This window comes from Artemia sp. Qi Xiang Cuo, chromosome 4 (genome assembly GCF_049724085.1).
Source record: "Artemia sp. Qi Xiang Cuo chromosome 4, ASM4972408v1, whole genome shotgun sequence".
Lineage (NCBI taxonomy): Eukaryota > Metazoa > Arthropoda > Branchiopoda > Anostraca > Artemiidae > Artemia > Artemia sp. Qi Xiang Cuo.
Window position 1 is genome coordinate 66,723,386 of NC_142797.1, and position 24,896 is coordinate 66,748,281.

Below are 24,896 nucleotides of genomic sequence, written 5' to 3' on the forward strand. Positions count from 1 at the left end.
AGAATGTAGCCGAACTTATATTTAGCCCGATCATGGAACTTTTGAACTAAATTGAGGGAAAGTAATGTCCAGTTTTTCGTTTGACTCTTGAAAGATGGCAAAGAAGTGCGATTTCAGGCAACCTAAAATCTTTTTTTTTCTAAAGTAGAATATTGAAAGTTAGAAAAAAAGACCTATGATGCCAGAATCATAGCACTTCCAAGCACTAATTGCAACAAGGAAGTATAAAATCGAATTTACTCCTAAGAATGAATTTCCACTGATTTTTGCTATGAAAAAAGAATTTTTCCTTTTTGTATAGCTTAATTTCTCTTTGTTGGTTTTATTGGAAATTCTTTCTATATTCAAAGAGTAATCTGTTTCTATTCAGACACATTAACAGAGAAAAGAAAGTATCTTGTTCTTTCTTTCTTTCTTTTTTCTCCATAAATCAAGTAGCAAGATTGTAATACAGATGATAATAAAACGAGATTGACATTTCAGTTTGGAACATGGTATTTATAAATAAATAAAATGGAACAAAACTTTTTTTGCAACTGTGTTGTGAATGGGATAATTGTGTTATAAATGTATTTGAAATTGTAATTGAGATCTGTTTTTATAGTGTCGTTAATGTGGTGATAGGAATGGAGTACCTTGATTTTGTCACCAAAGTAAACGCTTAGAGAGACGTAACATTTACTATAAGAATTAAATTAGTGTATTTTTGTGGTAGATAAAGCAAACTTTTATAAACACGAAAAGGAACTATTTCCAAACCCTTATTTTAAATATTTGCATATTTCAATATACAGAACTATTTCTGAGAGATTTGGTTAGCTTGGTTCGTCTCCTTCAGGATCCAATCTTCAGGTCTTATCTTGGGCCACCTTGTATGAAGTCAATGTTTTTGGAACCAGCGACGGAGAAAGAAATTGATAAAATTGTTATGGGATTGAAAAATTGTTCGTCGTCTGGCCCTGATAATATTCCTACTAAAGTAATTACGTTCACACTTTCTTCCATTATTTCTCCCTTAACGAGACTTATTAACCTCTCCTTTCAGCATGGTATTTTCCCAAGTAGTCTCAAGCGTGCTCGAGTCATCATATTATATAAGAGGGGGACACGAAATGTTCCAGCCAACTATCAGCCAATTAATATGTTGTCTGTGTTCAACAAAATATTTGAGAAGGCGATGCTTTCTTGTCTTAATAATTTTCATGCTTCTAAAGATTTTTTTCACGATTTTCAATTTGGTTTTCGAGCAAATCATTCGACTGAGCATGCTTGTGCAGTTTTACTGAATTATCTTCACTCTGCCATAGACTCCCATTAATTCCTGCTGCTTTGTTTCTGGATGTTTGTAAAGCATTTGAAATAGAAGAACCCACAGTATTCTTCTATTTAAACTTTCTCATTTTGGCGTAAGAGGTAGTGCGTTTTATTGGTTCAAGTCCTTCTTGTCTGGTAGAATAATTTCTGTTGATCCACTTTTTCCCTCACCATCAAGTGTTGACCAGGGGGTCCCTCAAGGGTCAGTTTTAGGGCCGGCACTGTTTTTAATTTTTATAAATGACCTAATTTTTGCAGTTAGAAATAAAAATCCTCTTTATTGCTGTCGTCTATGTCATCCAATAGTCTCCCCTACCCATAACTATATTTTGCATACCTCGGATTCTCTTGTTACTTTTGCCGATGATACCACCCTTATTACTTTTGGGAGAACAGAGGATGAGGTTCCTACAAAGTTAGTGGACCTCTTTGAGAGAGTTTCAATTTGGTTTGATGCTAAGTCTCTTGCCTTAAATGTTTCTAAAACTAGTTTTTTTAGTTTTTGCTCGTATATCTTAGGCTTGTCCTCAATTATCTGAAATTCATATATCCAAAGGCTTTATTAGTAGACCAAAGGATGGCCATGTCCGTTTCCTAGGTATCCTCCTAGATGAAAATTTATCTTTCAAACACCATATTGAATTGAGTAAAATGAAGGTATGCAGAGACCTTAGTATTCTAAGAAAACTAAAACGTGTCTTTCCAGGACCAATTCTAAGATGCCTATTTCATAGCTTAATTCATTCTTATGTTTCCTATTGTCCAGTCATATGGATGTCTACTTTCCCTTCTCTCAAACCGCTTTCGAATACATATGATAAAGTTATAAATCTTATCCAGGATGTAAATCGTTCGGCAACTAAACCGTTACTTGATATTAAAAAACTTTATGTTCTTTCCTGTGCGTCTTTCACTATTCTTCAGCTCCATGGTGATATTCCTAGGTCCCTTAGGTTTACGTCTTCTTTTGCATCTGATCGGTCAAATTATCAACTCTGTAGTTCTCTAAATAGCCAAATTCCCCATACACCAACAATAATATCCGATTTTAATCCTCTTGTTGCGTGTCATTTGACATGGAACACCCTTCCCGATTCGGCTCGAGAATGCCACTCGTTTGGCACTTTCAAAAGACTAGTAAAAAAATATTTGTTTTTATGTTATTAATTTTCTTTACTTTTGTCTGCTGCCAATAGTTTTTTTTCATTTAACTTCTTTGTTTTTGTTTTTTTATATAGATGTTATGATTCATTGTAGTTTGATAAAGCTTATTTAGTGAACTCTCTATTTGTTTTTTTTTGTTTTTTTCGTTTTATGAAGCAAATGCTTTACATGTTAAAAGTTCAAATGCTTATGTTTATATGTTTAAATATTAATGTTATGTTTGTATTGTTTAAATATTAAGCGTTTAAATTTTTAATGTTTATTTGATCTTTTCATAATCCCCCTCCTACAGGCCATGGAGCCTTTGTGGGGATTTGTAGATTGTTATGTAATTATTTTACTGATATATGGAAAATAAATCTATCTATCTATCTATCTATCTAAAAAAAATCAACATGACCAGTACGCACACATAGACAATAAAGTGATTTCTTAGAAGTAGGACTTTAATAGAACTGAATTTACAAGAATCATTAAAAAAAGAGGTTGCTTAGAATATTAAAAATTTGACTGGTTTAAAGAAGCTTCAATTATTATAAAGTGTCTGTGGATCTAAAGAACGAAATAAATTTTTAACTGAATAGTTAATAAGTTCATTGTAATTATTGTATATTTTTGTAGCATCGATTGTAAACAGATCGATATCATCAAAATCTCCCATTAGTCCAAATTCAAAGAGAAAAGAAGATTTTTTTTTTTCTCCTGTACTTCGCTGTTAAATAGTTGGCTTTAATTCCAGTTGTATCTGTGATGTGTTTTCGGAAGTGATATATTATTTCTTAAGCGTTTGTGACAAAGTGGAGTCAAATAAAAGTGCATTTTATACATTTTGTTGTGTTTACCCCTTGTGGCTATGCCAAGTTAACTAAAAAAAAGAACGCAAAACCTATTCGTTCTTATGAATTAAGTTTTAAATCTATACAAAGAACAAAAAGTCTTTCAATCAAAAATATTTTTTTCAAGTGAATTATCTGTTTCTCTGTCTTGACTGTACATGATAAAACAAGTTAAACCAATTTGATGAGCGTGCGTGTGTGGACAAAAAAGCAACTTTTAGAAGAAAAGTAGAAATTTTATGATAATTATTTTGTATTGATGCATCCAGACTTATAGAGAGTAAATTCTAATGATATCCAAATTAAACATACTTAATAAGATTGGAATAGCATAAGACACTACAATAAATGCTAGTGTGAAAGGGGCAGGGGATCTTTCAGACCTTCTTCCCTAAATATAGATTTTTTATATTTTTCATAGCTGCTTATATTTTGGAATTATTTTGCCTAGTTTTTTGGCAACGTCGCGATCCCCTAAATTTCATCCCCTTTCTCCTCCCCCACAGTTCCCTGATTCGATGTTAAATATAGTAATTTTGACTCTTTGCACAAACAGTTGTTGCAAGAAAAAAGTTAAAACTAGAAGAAATTGAAATATTGAAGCTAACCTATAATATACAATGAATATTAGAGTTTAAGGCAGAAATTGATTTATACAAGAAACATACAGAATTCCTATATAATTTACAAATCTATAAATCGTTTGAGCTCTTGGCGGAATCATATAATTTTTTACGAAAATATCAGATATTCAATGTTGAACATTAATTGTAATGAAGGAATCCCAAAACCTGTTTAAAAATAAATATTACGACACAACTAAAATGACCAAAGCCGAAACCTTTCCAGCCAGAGGGAGCCCTGCTCCTGAAACACAATAAAAATATAGGAATACTTTTGAGCTCTGTGTTTTTAAATTCGATTTTTTTTTTTTTTTTTTCACAGTGCTTGATGTCCATAACTTGTTGTCAAGCTTTCGGTCATTTTTTGTCAAACTTTAAAGCCATTTTATTATTTCGCTTTTCATGGGGTTGATCAGGAAATGACTGTCCCTTTTAATTTCTTATAAGAGATTAATATCATTCATTACTCTTTTTAGGGAAACCAAATAAGCTCTTCAACGAACAAGGCTTGCCATAGGCTTTAAATCCTGTCTTCTTATGAATCAATAAAAAAAAACTTTTTCCACAAAAAAAGTTTTTCAAAAAAAGTAAAGAACTCCATTAAACCAAAAATGAGCCAAAATAGGATAAAATAATCTAACAAGCATGCAACTACCACAAATCAGTATGAATAAATAAATGAAACCCAAAACGAACAGAAATTCAAATAAATAACAGAGTAAAACTCAAAACGAACAGAAATTAATATGAGTAGGGTTCAAAGACCCTATGCTTTCTAAAAGCCAGAATATAATTTGTACTTTACTGAAAAAATTCAAATGAATTTACTGAAAAAAGATGTGCATTGTCAGTTGAATATACATATGCTGATATTTATTCCTTAAAATCTTAATTAATTTTTGATTTCTTAAAAAAGTTATAAAAATAAAAACATTTAAAAGAATTTTTTCAGTAAAGTACAAGTTATAGGCCTACTCTGGCATTTAGAAAGCATAGGGTTTTAGAACCCTGCTAATTAATTTCTGCACGTTTTGACTTTGACTCTGCTATTTGTTTTAATTTCTGTTTGTTTTGGGTTTCATTTATTTATTGATATTGATTTGTGGTAGCTGTATGCTTGTTAGATTCTTTGATTCTATTTTTGTTCATTTTTGGTTTCGTGGAGTTCCTTTATTTTTTTTTTTTGAAAAACTTATTTTGTGGAAAAAGTTTTTTTTAATTCATTTGTGCCCGTTTTATTCTGACATAGTTTTTTTCAGGGAAAAAGACTGAGCCTCTTCGAAAGTTAAACAACCATCCCTTCCATAAAAACCTTAAATACCCTTGGGTATAACTTACAACCCTTGCCCCTAATCTCTGGGGTTTTTTTCAACCCTAAGGGCCTTGTTATATGTTATTTTGACTATTTTGAATAGAATGGCTATCTCAAAATTTCTATTAGATGCATTTCAGGACAATACGATGTGTGTGTGTGGAGGGGGGAGCGGAGTAGCTACCCTCCGATCACTTTGACTCTTAAAAAGAGCACTAAAGCGTCTGATTACCAATCCAATGAGCCCCCTCCGAAGTTTATATGATCTTGTTTTCTATAAAAACCTTATATACCCCCAGGGCATAACTTACAACCCTTGCCCTGAGTGCTGGGGGGAATTGTCATTCTCAAAGACATAATTTCTTGACCTTTAAACTCCGTTGAATAGAATGGTTACCTCGAAATTTTGATTGAAAGTGTTTGGGAAAATGGTCGGTGTGGGGGAGGGGGTATTTGCCCTCTGATCACTTTCAACTAATAAGAAAGGCACTAGTCCTTTCAATTTCCAATCGAATGAGCCCTTTTTGAAGCTTCTACGACAAAACTTTTTAATAAGAACCTTATATGTCCGAAGGACATAACTAACGACCCTTGTCCTGAGGGCTATGGGGAGAGGGTTGACATCCTCAAAGACATAATTTTCAGACCTTTCAACTACGTTGAACAAAATGGCCATACACATATGTTGATCGGAAATGTATGAGGAAATGATCGGTGTGGGTGGAGGGAAGGTGATTCTCCCTCCGATTACTTTTGACTATGGAAATGGGCAATAGTCCTCTCAATTTTCAATCGAAAGAGTCCTTTATGTAGTTTTTACGTCAACACTTTCTATGAAAACCTTATAGGCCCCCAGGGCATAACTTACAACCTTAGCCTTTAGGGATGTGGGAGGAGGGGGGTTGTCATACTCAAAGACATAATTTCCACACCGTTCAACGATGTTCAACGAAATAGCTATATCAAAATGTTGATTGGAAGTGTTTGGGGAAATGATGAACGTGGGGGGGCATTCACCCTTAGATCGCTTTTGACTATTAATAAGGGCACTAATCCTCTAAATACCCAACTGAATGAGCCCTTTTTGAAGTTTCTGCGACAACACTTCCTATAAAAATCTTATATACCCCAAGGGCATAACTTACAACCATTGCCCTGGGAGCTGTGGGGGGTTTGTCATCCTCAAAGACATAATTTCCGAGCCTTTCAACCACGTTAAACAAAATGGCTATCTCAAAATTTAGATTGAATGTGTTCAGGAAGATGGTGGGCGTAAGAGGAGAGTTAATTGCCCTCCAATCACTTTCGACTATTAAAAAGGGCAATAGCCCTTTCAGTTTCCAATTGAATGAGCCCTTTTTGAAGTTTCTACAGCAACATTTTCTTTCAGAACCTTATATGCCCCCAGGGCATATCTTGGAACCCTTACCCTGTGAGTTGTGGGGGGAGAGGCTTGTCACCCTCAAAGACTTAATTTCCAGAACTTCAAACTACGTTGAACAAAATGAATATCTTAAAATTTTGGTATCTTAATTTGGTATCTTAAAATGACTATCTTAAAATTAGGGGAAATAATGGGCGTGAAAGGGGGATTAGTTGCCCTTCAATCACTTTCGATTATTAAAAAGGGCACTAGCACTTTCAATTTCCAATCGAATGAGCCCTTTCTTAAGTTTCTACGACAACACTTTCTATAAAAACTTTTTATGCCCCCAGGAAATACCTTGCAAACCTTGCCCCTTTGGGTTTTTTTGGGAGGGTGGGGGGGGGGGGTTGTCATCCTCAAAGAACTAATTTCAGAACTTTAAATTACGTTGAACAAAATGGCTATCTCAAAATTTTTATTGCTTTCTATAAAAACCTTATATGCCCCCAGCGCATAACTTACAATCCTTACCCTGAGGTCTGTTGGGGGATTGTCATCCTCAAAGACCTAATTTCCAGAACTTTCAAGTACGTTGAAAAAATATGGCTATCTCAAAAATTTCATTTTATGTGTTTGGGAAAAGGGTGGGCGTAAGAGGGGGGATAGTTGTCCTCCAATCGCTTTCTACTATTTCAAAAGGCACTAGCCCTTTCAATTTCCAATCGAATGAGCCCTTTTTGAAGTTTCTACGATAACCCTTTCTATAAAAACCTTATATATCCCCAGGGCATAACTTGCAATCCTTGTCCTGAGGGCTGTGGGGGGGGGTTGTCATCCTCAAAGACATAATTTCCAGAACTTTGAAATACGCTGAAAAAATTGCTATCTCAAAATTTTGATTGGATGTTTTTGAGGAGATGGTGGGCGTGAGCGGGAGGTTAGTTACCCTCTAATCACTTTTGACTTTTAAAAAGGGCAGTAGCCCTTTCAACTTCCAACTGAGTGAGCCCATTTTGAAGTTTTTACGACAGCGCTATCTATAATAACCTTAAATGGCCCCAGGGCATAACTTACATCCCTTGCCCTGGGGGTGTAGGGGGTTTGTCATCCTCAAAGACACAATGTCCAGGACTTTCAACCACGTTGAACAAAATGGCTATCTCATAATTTTGATTGGATATGTTTGGGGAAATGGTGGGCGTCAGAAGCAGGTTAGTTGCCCTCCTTTTCCTTTTGACTATTAAAAAGGGCACTAGCCCTTTCAATTTCCGATCGAATGAGCCCTTTTTGAAGTTGCTACGACAACACTTTCTATAAAAACCCTAAATTTCCCCAGGGCATAATTTACAACCTTACCCTGAGGGTTGTAGGGGGGGGGGAGGGTTGTCATCCTAAAAGATCAAATTTTAAAAACTCTGTACTACGTTGCACAAAATGGTTATCTAAAAATTTTTATTGGATGCGCTTGGGAAAATGGTGGGCGTGAGAGGGGGGCTAGTTGCCCTCCAATCACTTTCTACTATTAAAAACTGCACTAGCCCTTTCCATTTCCAATCGAATGATCCCATTTTGAAGTTTCTACGACAATGTTATCCATAAAAAACATTATATGCCCCCAGGGCATAACTTACAACCCTTGCCCTGAAGGGTGTAGGGGGTTTGTCATCCTTAAAGATATAGTTTCCACAACTTTCAACTATGTTGAACAAAATGGCTATCTCAAAATTTTTATTGGATGTGTTTTGGGAAATTGTGGGTGCGTAAGGGAGGGTTAGCTGCCCTCTAATCACTTCCGACTACTAAAAACGGCACTAGCTCTTTGAATTTCCAATCGATTGAACCCTTTCTGAAGTTTCTACGACAAAGCTTTCTATAAAAACCTTATATGGCCCCAGGCCATAACTTACAACCCTTTCCCTGAGGGCTCTGGAGGGAGTATCCTCTTCAAAGACATAATTTCTAGATCTTTAACCTACGTTGAACAAAATGGTTATCTCAAAATTTTGATTGGATGTGTTTAGTGAAATGGTGGGCGTGGAAGGGATGTTAGTCGCCCTCCAATCACTGATATGATTAAATAAATAACAAATTATCTCAAGTATAAATAAGGAGCAACTTTAAAAATTGAAACAAACAGAAATTATTACATATATGAAGGGGGTTTTCCTTCTCCTCAACACCTCGCTCTTTACGCTAAAGTTTTTTATTACTTTTTAAAAAAGCTTCTTAATGATCTAATTATACGACCCTTGTGTTTCAGGAGTCGTTCTTAAACAATTGGGACAAAATTCAAACTTTAGCGTAAAGATCGAGGTGTTGAGGAGAAGGAAATCCCCTTCATATACGTTATAATTTCTGTTCTTTTTAATTTTTAAAGTTGCTCCTTACTTTAGGTTGAAAAAACTTATTTTTTTAATTGATTTCTGATCGTTTTTTAAATAATCCCAGGAAATCTGGCCCCATCTCCACGGAGAAATACCCTCCCTACGGATATATCGTCTAGACAATTCAATCCCTGGGAAAGTTTACCCAGTACTATCACCCTTAACAATTCCACGCGTAAAATTGAGATGGAAAAGAGAAAGCAAGAAATATAAAAGGAATGCTGCATAGGACTGCTGGAAAATTCCCTCAGTGCGTAATTTCCTCAGATATGTTCACCCCCGGGAAACATTCTTCCCCTTGAAACGTTCCCCCATAAAAAAAAGAAAATTCTTCTTCCCGCTCTTCCCAATAACAAAAACTATGCGTAAACAATGGGCAATTTGTACAACTTAAAGACCTTTCCCTTGGGGTTGTGGGGGGTGGTCATGTTATATCCAAAGGTATAGTTTTTGGGGCTCTCAACTATGATGAACAAAATGGCTATCTCAAAGTTTAATCGAACGATTTTTTTTTTTGGGGGGGGGGGGGAAGGGGGAGGGGGAGGGCCTAGTTGCACTTCAATCTTTTGGTCACTTAAAAAGAGCACTAGAACTTTTATTCTCCATTCGACTGAGCCCTATCATGATATTCTAGGACCACTGGGTTAATACGATCACCCCTGAAAAAAAAATAAACACATCTGTGATCCTTCTTCTGGCAAAAATACAAAATTCTACATTTTTGTAGATATAAGCTTGAAACCTCCACAAACGGATTTTTTGATACGCTGAATCTGATGGTGTGATTTTCATTAGGATTCTATGACTTTTATGGGGATTTCCCCCCCTTTTTTGAAAATAAGGCAAATTTTCTCAGGCTCGTAACCTTTGATGGGTAAGACTAAACTTACTTAAACTTATATATTTGTAATCAGCATAAAAATCTGATTCTTTTGATATTATCTATTGGTATCAAAATTCCGTTTTATAGAGTTTTGATTACTATTGAGCCGGGTCACTCCTTACTGACAGTTCGTTACCACGAACTGTTTGACGATTCAGTAAGCTATAGTCTACAAAGCTCACTAAGAATAAAAGGGATTATCAACTAAGAGACAAATTTTTATTTTGTAAGTTCTATTCAATGGAGATTTAATATTAAGAGAAACAACTTGAAATTAATGTTCAAGTCTATAGGAAGGAGGCTTTGTTTTGTAAACAGTAAATTCACGATTCGTCGTTATGCTTGGGAAGCTTATTAAATACTTTAGCGCCATTTTTAACTTTGTCTGTTTTGAAGATAGGATATTCAAAGATGGTATTTAGCAAAGTATAATCCCCTACGGAACAAGTACTGACAAAACTCTCCAAAAGTGACCCCGCGTACCTCAGCGCCTCTAGACGCAAAGTGCTGTACTACTTAATCGCTCCGAGTCAAATACCGAGTGACCCGGGATGAATTGTGTAACTACGGGTTTTAGTTGCCAGGTTCACATAGGTATACAAAGGGTCACTTGTTTTGTGTGGAGAGTATAGGTTTTGTCAGTACTTGTTCCGTAGGTGATTATACTTTGGTATTTAGGAAGAGTATAAAAACTAGTTTAAAGGCTATATTGTTCCATTCACCATGTACAGGCACGGTTATGGGTTGTTCGAAGTAGAGGCAGGCTTAATCCCGGCATAAAGTTTTACTCGTGATAAAACTGGCATAAATTATGCATTGTTTGATTGACGTGTGAAATAATTTACCTTCATTCCTTAGTAGAAGAACTAAATACTAAAAACAATATGACGAAAATAAAAGACAAAATGTGAGAAAGTGCTTTTATACCCAAAGGTAAAAAAAACACGGATTTTTCTCTGCTGTCGATAAAAATTTCAATTTTTCAAGATCAAAAATAAAAGCACAGGGCAATCATAGCATAGAAATTTGTTGTTGAATAGTTCAGCAATACACCATTAATGTCATTAATGTCAAATGCTTTCAGTTTTGCAATCAAATTTTTTATTTTTTGGCGTAGCAAGAAATTTCTTTTTGACTCTATGAAATTCGAAGACGAAAATTCCGGTTTTTGCCTGGTTTAATTCTTTCTTTGTAAACCAGTCCAAGGAGAAAATTCAAAAAAGTAGGTAACAGCGCAGAAAAAATAAAGGTAATGAAACTAATATTAAAAAAATTGTTGATACTGGGTGTATAATTTTTGGTGTTTCTAATTTGCATAACGTTTACGTATTAGTTAGCATGTTCAATCACAATAAAGGAAATATATAAATTAAGTTTGTTTACAGATAATGCAGCAAATAGAAATACTAGTAAGAAATGGGTTTTAGAAAAGTGGGAAATAAGAACGGTTTTTAGAAGCTGTTATGGTAAAAGTAACTGGATGATTTTTTTTAAGAACGTTAAATGTTCACGGGTGAAGTTTTTCAAGTCCAAAGATATTAACTGGCATAATAAACGTTTATATCTACGCAGGTACGTCGGAATAAAAAATTATTCTGAGCTTGACTGATATTTCCCAGTTTCCTTCTCGAATTCAGCATGCTTGCTGTTTGTCAGCTTTGTTTTAAGGATAACATATATATAACTAAAAACATATGCATGCAGATGGTTTTTCTTCCTGAGATTACTCCAAATTAGATCCCTTCCCCCTTTAGATCAACATATGAATAATTACCTGGATTTATATTTTTTCTAATTTCCATTTTTCCACCTAAGTATCGGAAATGCATAGAAATAGGAAGAAAAGTCTAAGAGCCAGGATTAGAATATTGGAAGCCGCAGAGGTCAAGTGGGGTTTTGAAGCGTAGGTGCTCCCAGAAACACAGAAGGATTTTCTAGATGTTTTCCAGAGACATTGCCTACGGACTGTTTTTAGTACCCGACTGACTGACAGTATCTCAAACAGCGAGATTAACAAAAATTTTGGCTCAATCCCGTTTTCTAGGGCTGAAATGAGAGAAAGGTTGAGATGTCAAAGACAAGTTCTGCGCATGAAGGATGACACATTACCAAAGATCGTTCTTGTCGGCCAAGGAAGGATTTGTGGGAAATGGGAACTTCTTGGGAGGGGGTAATTTGAACAGATTGTGATGGAGGAGGAGTGTGAGCAGCTCTGTCGGGTTTGGGCGGTTTGGTACTACAGTGTGTTTTTAGCAGCAGCAGTAGTAGCATAGCTTTATATAAACTCGTTTTCAGTTTCCAAAAGCAAATTTAATTATTTAATTAATTTAATTAATTATTATAATATTAATTTAATCTGAATATACAAAATTTAATTGATTAAAACAAACCCTTTGAAACAGTCTTGGTAGTGTTTACTAGCTTTACTGTACCACTAACGACAACTTTATGCCAAAACCAGTTTAAATCAGTGTCAAACAATGAAAAAATAAATAAAGAAGAGAACATTGAGAAAGAAAACAAAAAGAAGAAGAAAAAAAAACGTAAAAGTAGATCGAAATAGGGGGGAGTTTTATCTTATCTTAATACATTTAGGCAGCCTATTGCATGGTTGAATTTATAATCATGTTTGGGTTGCATTCATTCACGAAAGAAAAGGCAACAATAACGAAGATCCAGTAATGCAATAACGGTAAGTTATGGTTTTCGTGGTTGATGGCCTAGAATTTTCAGTGGTAAAGAATCATTCAAAAGTCTTAAAAGTGCAAATCAACACGAATAGAGACTCCCCTTTTCCGCCCCCACCCACCTGAAACGGAATCCTCAACATATTTTGCAAAGAATTAGGCCTGCCCTAAAGCATTCGATGCAAGTATACCTACCTGTTAAGGTGAGACTGGTCGACATGCCTGATGTGAGGTAAAAACTGATTATACATCCAGTTGCTATAGCCAGAGCATTTCTTCCAACACAGAGAAACCATGTAGCCTTGTGTATCCTTGGGTCACGAACCTGACATTTGCGCAGAAGGGTCGAGAGATTCTACATCAGAAAAAAATTAAATAATATAAACTTTAAAATTTGAAAGATTCTATGGCAATAGGTAATTACTTTATGTAAAGTACTGTGCTAGCACGCAAAACCATAATTTGACTATAGGTAAAAACATTCTTGCTTGCAATTTATTGAAATTCAAAATGTATATACCGTTAGTGATCACGTTGGAGTTCGAAATAATATAGTATCTACATAAAAAGATTACAACCATCTAATTTTTAATTGCCCTTGATTAGATGCAAATGGTAAACTATCACCACCACCACAAAAAAATGTAAAAACTTCACATTCTGCCAAGAAAAGATAAATTTTACTTCTTTCACCATTTCAATCTACACAATGACACTTCTTAATGGCAATTAATTCAAAGATAGCCTATTAGTGAGAGAGGCTTAGCTGTATTTGTCTATATAGCTATATTGGTGAAAAACCTTGTTTATACAGTAAAACTATGAATGATATTTAAAAGATTATCAGTTATTCATTTTAAATTATAACTATACACTTTACTACACCCTCTCGGACAAAGCACTCTTCCACATGCTGTCAACCATTTTGAAGTTTTGGCTTAAAGCACCTATAGTTAGAATCTTATCAAAAGGGTGCAAGCTAAAATAAGGACTAAATATTATAATATTATTATTATGATTATTATTGTTATAATTATTCGTTTATTTCCCCTAAAAAAAAAAAAAAAATACAACAGGTAGAGTAATCACTAAAGATAACAAAAAAAAGGACACATCTACCCGTCGAAAATCCAAATACATGACAACAAACTCTTCATTACATACATTACATTAATACAAACAAACTATTGCGAACAAATTGACCCGGTTTTGAACCCCCCCCCCCTAAAAAAAAAATTACCGAGTCGAAAATTGGTCTAAAAAATACCTGTAAAGACTATATATGCTCCCACACTAAATTTTAGTATAAATTATTTCAGTATAGACTATACTAATCTATACAGTATAGACTATACAAATCTATACAGTGTATAGCGCATGGGTGATAAAAATTCCTTTGAAAACAGAATAGAGATATATTAATACTAATATTTGGGCCTGCGTTGGAGAATGTTACGGTTTCTTGTCCAAAGAGGTAATATCAAAGCGCTTTTTATCTGTAACCGTAAACAAATTCCAGAATGCAGAAATGTAAAGCAGATATGGAAGGACTATGGTGTTTTAAATAGATGCAAGAAGATGATGGTTGAAGCGCAGTTTACTTTTTATGATTCCAGCGTAAGAAATATATATATATATATATATATATATATATATATATATATATATATATATATATATATATATATATATATATATATATATATATATATATATATATATATATATATATATATATATATATATATATATATATATATATATATATATATATATATATATATATATATATATATATATATATATATATATATATATATATATATATATATATATATATATATATATATATATATATATATTTATATAGGAAAAGTCTTATTCCACATAACTTCTTGTTTTTCGTATAATAGATGAAACCATGGTTTTGTAGTTTGCTTCATTAATTGGTTGATGGTCGGGAAAAACACTAAGCCGAAGTAACTAATCCATCATTAGGGGATTTTTTCCTTGTAGGGAAAGTTTTTTAATGAATTATTCTTATTTTAAATTTTTGGTTGGCAGTTCAGATCACAGGTTTTTATTTTAAATGAAATGAATACAACGAAGAGCAAAATGAATAGAAGATAAACAGCAAAACGGATAAAATATAAACAGTAAAATCAACAGAACTTATAAAACAAATCATTTCAGCAATTTTTATTATATTTTGGTATATTCATATCTTTGCACAAAATGAAATTTTACAAAACATTGTATACTTAAAAAAAAAGCCAAATACATCTTTGGTTAGTACTTAAAAAGCTTTTTGGCCACTTAAGCCTTATATATAGATTTTCACTTTAAATTATACGAATAACATTGTAATATTACACATAACTCTACCTGAACATCTTCTAAACGCAGACATTTTGAGCCTTTTATTTATGTCATGACGTCCAAATCGACTTTAAATTTAAAGTGGCGCCTTTGTAAAATTACATTTTTTTTTTATTGGACCGTTAACTTTTGCCTCGGCTTGTCTTTTGTAATTATGAAATATATATCGCCGAACTTTCGTCCTTTTAATTGTTCATGTGGTGGGACAAAAACTTCTTCTTTTGCCTTGGCTTGTCTTTTGTCATTCTGAAAGGCATATCGCCGAACCTTTGTTTTTTTAATCAAAATCTCAAATCCAATCATCATCGCTATCATTTTCAATTTTGAAACGTTTTGATTCTCTCTGTCCAGGTTGATTTTCATTGACTCGCTTACATGCTAGGTGTTGCATATATTCTAACCAGGTGTCTTTATTCTTCATTTTCATTTTTGACAAGCTGTCGCTTTTCTTCTAACCGTGTGTGTATTTGCTCTTCATTTTCATTTTGACTTGCTCACATGCTCGGTGTCGCATGTCTTCTAATTGTGTGTGTGTCTTTGCTCTTCATTTTTATTTTTGACACACCGCCGCTATTCTTCTAATCATGTGTTTCATTCCTCATCATTTTCATTTTTGACTCGCTGACTTGCTCGGTGCGTATTTTTTCTCATTGCGTGTGTCTTTGCGTTTCATTTTCATTTTTAACACGCTCTAATTGTCGTTTCCACGTATCTTCTAACCGCCCATGTCTTCTTCTTCATTTTCATCCTTGAACATTTTTGGATTTTGATTACTTCAGGCAATTTAGCAATGGTCTTTGCTTTAGCTGTCCATATTGGTGTATTGTTGTCCGTATTGGTGTCTGTATTCGTATTGGTGTTGTCTCAATAGATGGTCCAGGTTGTCAGTTCTTACGTCTTACCACGTTTGATAGTTCATGTGTTTGTTCCAAAGAATCGTCATTTATAGTAACTGCAACTGCAAATTTTCGTTTTTTGGGCCTTCCAATAGACATTATATTTAAAACAACCCCTGAAAGCTCAACAATCGTATTCATGCATTACATCACATAAGAAAATACTTATATGATGCCCTATATGATGTCATAAGAAATGCTTATATGATGTACTAACACAGTACATGAGGTCATTTGTAAAAACGAAAATTAAGGCTCTTAACATATTTTCTCTGACTTCTGACCTATGTCGATCCTTTTTTTATGCAAGAAATTTCCAAGATACCAATTTTCCGGAAAAAATATCGATCCATTTTCAAGAAATATAATATATACACATACAAGTATTGCTCACATATAAAGATAGTATATATACCGTGATCTTGGAAAATTCGAACATTAAAAGAAAATATTGGAATGTTAAGGGGAATATATTTGAATGTGGTTCACACATTTTTAGCCATCTATGCAGTTAAATGTACATATATTGTGAAACATGTTTGAACTTAATGCAATTCATTGCAGAGCACACTTTAATTGAACTTCATGTTTTCGGCTTGTCACTAGTTTGGTTGATTGATATATTTGCTTCATATATTATTCTTCTCCTGTATCCTGATTTAGGTCTATATGCAAACTATTTAAAGTTGCAATTTAATTTAAGTAAACATATAAAAGTACCAATCCCCAAAAATTTTTCATCCATTAGAAAATATTTTTTTTAATTTTATTAACTTCTTTTTTTTTCAGTTATATTTTCTGTTTTGGTTTCTGTTCATTTTTATCTGAGATCATTGTGACCATGAATTTGATTTGTTGTTTGTTTCTTTGTTTTAATTTCTCTTTTATTTCTCATAAAAAGGTACTGATCGTAGGCTATAGTCTAAATATGAGCTTTGATTTGGTTTTAATCTCTGTCCTCAGGAAAAGTCTTATTGCGTATTAAATTAAAAAACAAGTTTTTTAACTGTAAGTAAGGAGCAACATTAAAACTTAAAACGAACAGAAGTTATTCCGTATATGAAAGGGGCTCTCCCCTCCTCAACTCCTCGCTCTTTACGCTAAAGTTTGACTCTGTCTCACAACTTTATTTTTTTTAAAAATAAAAAACTTTAGCGTAAAGAGCGAGGCGTTGAGGAGGGGACAGCCCCTTTCATATACGGAATAATTTCTGTACGTTTTAAGTTTTAATGTCACTCCTAACTTTCAGTTAAAAAAAACTTGTTTTTTTTAATTTAATTTCTGAACGTTTTTGAATTAATGCAGCTTTAATTTGGCTCACCGTACATGAATAATTAAAACGAAATTTGCACATTAATTTTACTTTTTTTGGCTAAATGGCTTTCTCGAAATTTTGTTCTGACGTAACTTAAGAATTAATTTATGTAACGAACTTCTATATTCGTATGTTTTTATTACGTATATTCGGAAGTTCGCCCCCTATTCAATACCTCGCTCTTTACGCTAAAGTTCGAATTTTGTTCGAATCACAAAGACCGGTTAATTAGAATAGATAGCTCTTTTGAAAGTACTAAAAAAAACTTCAGCGCAAAGGACGAGGTATTGATTAGGGGGTGAACCCCCTCATATACGTAATAGTTTCTTTTCGTTTTATGTTTTAATATTGCTCCTTACTTGCAGTTGAAAAAAAGTTTTTTTATTTAATTTCTGATGTTTTTTTTTAATAATGCTGGGAAATCCGGTGCCCCCTTTATAGAAATGTCCCTTCTCCCAAGGAAAAATCCTCCATGGAAAGATCCTCCCCCGTTTTCATTAAAGTTTTATGAATTCTATAGGTTGCTTCCCCCTTTTTTCGGAAATAAGGCAAAGTTTCTCAGACCCGTAACTTTTGATTGGTAAGACTAAACTTGATGAAACTTATGTATTTGAAATCAGCATAAAAACATAATTCTATTGTTGCATCTATTGGTATCAAAATTCTGTTTTTTAGACTTTAAGTTACTGTTGAGCCGGGTCGTTCCTTACTTACAGTTCGTTACCACGGACTGTTTGATAAGTTCTTGTTATTCGTATAATAGAAGACAGCATGGTTTTGTAGTTCGCTTTATTAATTGTTTGACGGTCGGGAACAACACTAAGCCGAAGAAACTAATCCGTCATTAGGGAATTTTTCCCCGTAGGGGAACGTTTTTTAATGAATTATTTTTATTTTAAATTTGTGTATGCATTTCAGATCACAGCTTTTTATTTTAAATGAAATGAACATAATACGAAGAGCAAAATGAATAGAAGATGAACAGCAAAATGAGCAAAATATAAACAGTACAACCAACCGATTATATAAAACAAATCATCCCAGTAATTATTATTGTATTTTGGTAGATTCAAACCTTTTCACAGAAAGACATTTTTACAAAACATTGTATATTTAAAAAATAGCCAAATAGATTTTCGGTTGGTATGTAAAAAGGGTTTTGGCCACTTTAGCCTTATTGAGACAATCATCGCAACTGGCGCTATTTAATTTATAATTATCAATTTAGTTAAATAATAAATAATAATTATTATTACTACTTAATAATAATAATAATTATTATTATTGTTATTATTATATTAATTTATTTCAATTTTGTTCATATTTGAGCGAATCGTAATAATGCTGATGCGTAGATGTATAAGTAACGCGTCAAATTTTTAAATTAATTATTTCATAATGTAATTAAAATTATGACTTAATAAACAAATCATAATAAACTGGAGAAAATTAACAGTTGAAAGACAAAGTAAAAATTTACTTTAAGAGCCAAAGAACAAGTTAACATTTTTACAAACCCCAGAGACAATATCATTACCCTATAACTTACTAGATTCTAGTAAGTTAGTAGCACTAGGAAATAACAGAAAATGGAAGAAATACTTTGTTGAATTTCGAAAGGTAAACGGGTGGTCAATGCAAGAATTTGGATGTAAGAAAATCATATGATTTTTTCTAATACATTCAATATTTCTAAGATTTCTAGACATCTATAAAACAAAATCAAAATATAGTTCATTGTTCTTATCTCTACCAGAGAAAAGAGCATTACAATGTTTCCTGTAGTAATTACAGATATTACATAAATACACCGGATAATAAAAGAAAGAAGACAGTTTCCAGCATGCACTTGGAAATATCAATTTAAAAATTACCTGCAACTGAATAGATAAAATTATGAAAAACTTAGGGAATAAGGAAAATGTGAGTGTTAAATGTTTTCGTAGTTATTAAATCTTGGAAAGGGTAAATTTTTGGATTCCAGCAGTTTTTTTTCTTGTTGGTTATAAAAATTGAGTTATACTTGAAGCGACTCTGAAAATCCAACAAACAGAAATTTCCTGAAAACAATGAAGTGAGAATGTTGTAATTATAACATTTCGTTTAAAATAGGATATAAATTTAACTGTTATATATATTAAAAAGAACACTGAAAGTGGAATTGAATGACATGTTCATTTTTTGGCTTGCTAATTCTCGTGCTTCACAAAAAATTTAATTCATTCTCGTCAGAGAAATTGTTTTTATTATGGATTATAATCGTTGTTAGGTTAACTGAATCCCAGCCCCGTTCCCCCCTCTCCTCTCTAATGCCTTGATTTTGCTGATATTCCAGGCTTAAATGAAATTGCAACAAACTCTGACCAAGTAGTTACCCCCTCCAACCCCCACCTACGAAATAATTTTCTTTAAAATAAAACGTAGGCTATTTCAAAATCATTCTCATTTACAAAACTGTTAGAAACGCAGTAGTTTATACTTGCTTTTAAGAAAATGATTGCTAAAATTGTAATTATTCCCAGAACCAAATCGGGTATCTTTATATCTTGAATATTCAGGATTATTCCAGTAAGAACATCAATAAATCCATTTCCAGGAATCTTGAGCCCTAACAACTGCCGGAACTGCATTGTCATAATTCGTGTTGCAGCTGCAGAACAAAAGCCCGCTAGAACTGTGCCAGATATCAGCTCAGTTAGAAAACCTAAAACAAGAATTTGAATTAAACTTTAATTTAGAATTATAATTTGAATTAATTAGAATTTGAATTAAACATATTGCATATCATGAACTATTATATAATTTTATTTAGAAGAGACCTTGTGTTTTACAACGAAAATATCTATATCACTTATCTATAATTTTAATAATATACAGTATACAGCCTAAGGCTGCATGACCTATTCGTAACACATAAAATTCAGCTGGAAGGGTGTCTGAGAGGATTCTCGGCCACTTTGGTAAGTTAATTATACAGCTTTAAAATCATTGCATGATTCTAGTTCAAACGAAGTGTAGTGTCCCTAAATTTTATTAAAGAATTAGCACTGTGAGGGTTTGGGGAGATGAGTTATTGAAGGGACCGCGAGCCCGCCCCTTGTATCTAAAACAATACAGATCAAAAATATTTGTGTAATTCTGTTTTTATATATGATACACCTAACTTTCTGCTATACTTTCTTTGGATGGAAGTGGATGGTAGGGCAGTTTGTAACGGACCACTTTTTGGCTTTGTTCTAGTCCAGGACTTAGATTGCTTATTCATTCATTACCTGTTTTTTTTTCTGTGTTCACCAAAGTAATGAAGTTTTCAGTCCATGCAAGCTTTCAAGATGGCGTATCAGAGCCACAATTAAAAAAAAAAAAGACGTAAATTACTTTCATCTACTCTATACGGATTATTTACCAGTGATAAAAGAAATTTTCTCTCCCACAGTTAAAAAATGGATTTTCTTGTCGTGGGGTGACTTTGTTATGTAGTCACTAAGTAAGGAGCATCGGATAAGTTAAATCTCCTTAGAAAAGAAAAACTATAAAAGCTTAAAAGGCACATTCTGTCTCGGTCCTAGGCCAAGAAGATTAAAAAAGCAACCTCAACCAGAATAACAAGCAGAAACGGCTTGTCAAAGTAGATAGTAGCACTTTTGGAGCTGTGGGAAAATGCTTCTCTTTTGATATCTAATCTTTTCTAGCTGTTATTCGAAGATAACAATTTCAAAATAGGAATAAGGGGTTATCACATATATTAAGAACTTCAAGATTGGACATTGCTGCCTGCTCGCTTGATATTTCACTCGATAAGAGAAACGTGGCCCGAAGAAACGAAAGCTGGGCGGACAAATTTTAAATACTCTGCTTGGACATAGAACATAAGACTCTATTTCATCTACATAGGCTCATGCCTAAGGTTAAGCAAAACTATAATATGTGGCCCATGGCAAGAACTACAAAAATCTTTCGAAAATGTGATATCATATTCATCAATCTGGCCAGAAGTCCATACTTTTCTATACACCTTGGAGCTTAGACCCTTACCATTGTCTCGCAATAACTAGAAAATCTGTGCCATAAATAAGAATAACAATCATCAAAAACAACGAGAGAGCCAAAGATTTGCTCCCTTAACACGATAAACAAGTAAATCAATACAAGCTTCTTGGCAAACAAGTGAATCTTTCGGCAAATTGGGCTTATTTTATGCAAATTGAATAACCTGGAATAATTTGTTTTTGAAAGTTATACAAATTCTTGTGTTTTTCATTAGCTTGCCCAGAATAACAGCAATAAAAGAAAAAATATTAACTTCCTTGTATAAGTTGTGTATTTTTCCTTGTACTTCAACACTTTATACTGCACCGAGTAGGCTACTGCAAAATTTGATAAAAAAAAAAATTATCGGAACATGATTTGGATTTAGCCCAGGAGTTAATGGCTGTTAGGGGCTAGAGGTTTGGACATAAACACGAGAAATTTTTTGAGAGAATCTTACGGATTCAGAAATCTTGCAACTGTTTTATAGAATCTGTGCATAGGATTAGAATATTAAATATATATTGCCCTTTCCAAATTCGATTTTTGTGCCAACCTGGAATTGCACGCTAATGTTCTTTTTCACCTAAAATCCTCGTGAAAGAAAATTTCGTCCAATTATGACATAATGAAACACAAACAAGTATAATCAGAAAACTGGTGAGGGATTTTTAGCGAAAATGTGAAGGCGTTTGAAACCAAAGTGGTGATTCGACTGAATTGAAAACCACTAATAAATAATAAAATATTTGGCGTCGCCCTCCTCAAAACATATGAAAATGTATCCCAACAATGTGAGAATTTACGTGAATGTAAATTGATTGTTGTACCTAAATTAAGAAGGCCACAAAGTAGAATAAACAATCCGGCAAGGAGAGACATCAGCCCTGCTGCATCCGGCCCTAAGGCTGTCACATACGGTAAGCTCATTAGTGCCATAACAGCTGTTGGTCCCAGGGTAACTGCAGGTACTGTGGAGAAGAACACCAGGATAAATGGCGCAACAAAAGCTGTGTAGAGGCCATACTAAAAAAAATGTATATATATATATATATATATATATATATATATATATATATATATATATATATATATATATATATATATATATATATATATATATATATATATATATATATATATATATATATATATATATATATATATATATATATATATATATATATATATATATATATATATATATATATATATATATATATATATATATATATAGATAGATAGATATAGATAGATAGATATATATATATATATATATATATATATAGATATAGATATATATATATATATATATATATATATATATATATATATATATATATATATATATATATATATATATGTGTATACGTATATATATATATATATATATATATATATATATATATATATATATATATATATATATATATATATATATATATATATATATATATATATATATATATATATATATATATATATATATATATATTATTATTATTATATTATTCATTTATTGCCCGTCAAAAAAAGGTACAAAAGGTACAGTAGACGGAGTAATTACTAAAGAAAACAAAAAAGAAAAAAAAGAAGAAAATGACCATGGATGATTAAACTTACTTTGAAAACGGGATAAATTTATTAATGCTAATATTAGGGTCAGATAGCTTGTACAAATGAATAATTTTACGGTTTCCTGTCCAAGGGGGCAAATGTAGAAGATATTTAGCAAATCTGAAGAAGATTGATCGTAGGTGCTTTTTATCTGTAACTGTAAAGAATCTCAAGAAAGGAGCAATGTAAAGCAGATGAGGAAGGGCTGTGGCGTTGTAAATGGATGCTAGAATATAACGGTGGAAACGTAGTTTGGTTTTTACGATTACAGCGTAAGAAATGCTAATTTTACGCTCAACGTGAGAAATCAGCAAACGACGTGTGTGGCCTATAGATGTGCCAATTGGGAGGCCAATATATATATATATATATATATATATATATATATATATATATATATATATATATATATATATATATATATATATATATATATATATATATATATATATATATATATATATATATATGTATACAAATGAAACCCAAAACGAACAGAAATTACAATAAATAACCGAGTCAAACTCAAAACGAGCAGAAATTAACATAAGTTGGGCGCAAAGCCCTTATGCCTTCCCAAGGCCAGAACAAAATTTGCACTTTACTGAAAAATACAAATGAATGTGAATTGTCAGTTTGATATACATTTAGGCTACTGATATTTAGTAGTCAAAATGTTAATATTATTTGATTTATTAAAGTTATAAAAGTAAAAACCTTTATATTTTTTTAGTGTAGTGCAAATTTTGTTCTGGCCTTGAGAAGGTATAGGGGTTTTGCGCCCAACTTATGTTAATTTCTGCTCGTTTTGAGTCTGAGTCGGTTAATTATTGTAGTTTCTGTTCGTTTTGAGTTTCATTTATTTATCGATGCTGATTTGTAGTTTTTTCACGCTTGGTAGATTATTTGATTTTATTTTTGCTCATTTTTAATTTTTTGATGCTCATTTTCATTTTTTTGCTCATTTTTAGTGTTTTTTCATAAAAACACTAAAAAAGAAACTTACATTAAAATTCAATCATTAAAACTGTTTAAAAAAGTTTTTAAAAAGTTTAAAAAAGTAATGATATTAGGGCTGTTTTAAAACTTTTTTAAACAGTTTTAATGATTGAATTTTAATGTAAGTTTCTTTTATAGTGTTTTTATTCTCTTCGTCTGTTTTGCTGAGGACGGCCCTTGGATATAGGGTCGAAATATTCATTTAAAGTTTCGTTCCACTGTCTTGTATAAAAAATTTCCCTGTTGTTCTTATTATTTGTTTATGATTTCTTTACATTCCTTTTTTTTCATATGATCTATCACTCAGATAATTCTTGTAAAAGTCCTTTCTCCTTTCTATTAAACATAGAACTTTTTCACTCATATTCGTAGCTGTAGTTCTAGCTTTCTCCCCTAATACACCTTCAGCAACTTCACAAATTATTTTTCTAAAATTATTCCAACCATCTTCCGCATTATCAAATTTTAAACTCTTAAGTTTAGTATTCAACTGTTCCTGGAAAGTTTCTCACAAATTGTTATCCTGGAGTCTACCAACATCACAATTTCTCGGAAGGTAGTTACCCCTCCGAAATTTCAGCTTTAAATTAACCCTAGACACTACTAGATGGTGATCTTTACTTTTAGCATCAATAACGGCACTCCTATATACCCTAGTATCTTGTATTGATCCTGCCAGTCTTCGGTTTACTATAACATAATCAATGAGGTTTGCTGTCTTACAATCACGTGAATACCATGTTAACTTATGAGCCATTTTGTGACCAAACACCGCATTGGTTATAACTAGATTGTTATAACTATAAAATTACAAAAGTTTGTATCCAGTACTGTTTTCTTTTCCCAAACCAAAATTACCTAGGCTAGGATACCATCTATCCCTATTTCTACCGACCTGGGCGTCAAAATCTCCCAGTAATAACATCATATTTCTAAATGGGACCCTGTCTATCTGCTCCAGTAACTGTAAATAAAATTCATCCGAGTCACTAGTATCTCCGTCAATCGGTTCTACAGGAGCGTATGCTACTATAACTGATACCCTTAACTTTTTAGTCATAAAATAAGCAATTAGTATTCTATTATTAATAC

General features: G+C 32.6%; 1 protein-coding gene across 1 annotated transcript in view; it reads right to left on the bottom strand.

Annotated features, from left to right (window-relative positions):
• Nucleotides 1-24,896, bottom strand: part of LOC148953343 (sodium-independent sulfate anion transporter-like) — a 183,519-nt gene that overhangs the window by 131,339 nt on the left and 27,284 nt on the right. Inside the window, exons 3-5 of the mRNA XM_089088496.1 lie at nt 22,019-22,214; nt 19,643-19,863; nt 12,765-12,924 (exon numbers count right to left, since the gene is read on the bottom strand). Coding sequence (XP_088944622.1) covers nt 12,765-12,924; nt 19,643-19,863; nt 22,019-22,214 — 577 coding nt within the window. The remainder of the gene's footprint in view (nt 1-12,764; nt 12,925-19,642; nt 19,864-22,018; nt 22,215-24,896) is intronic.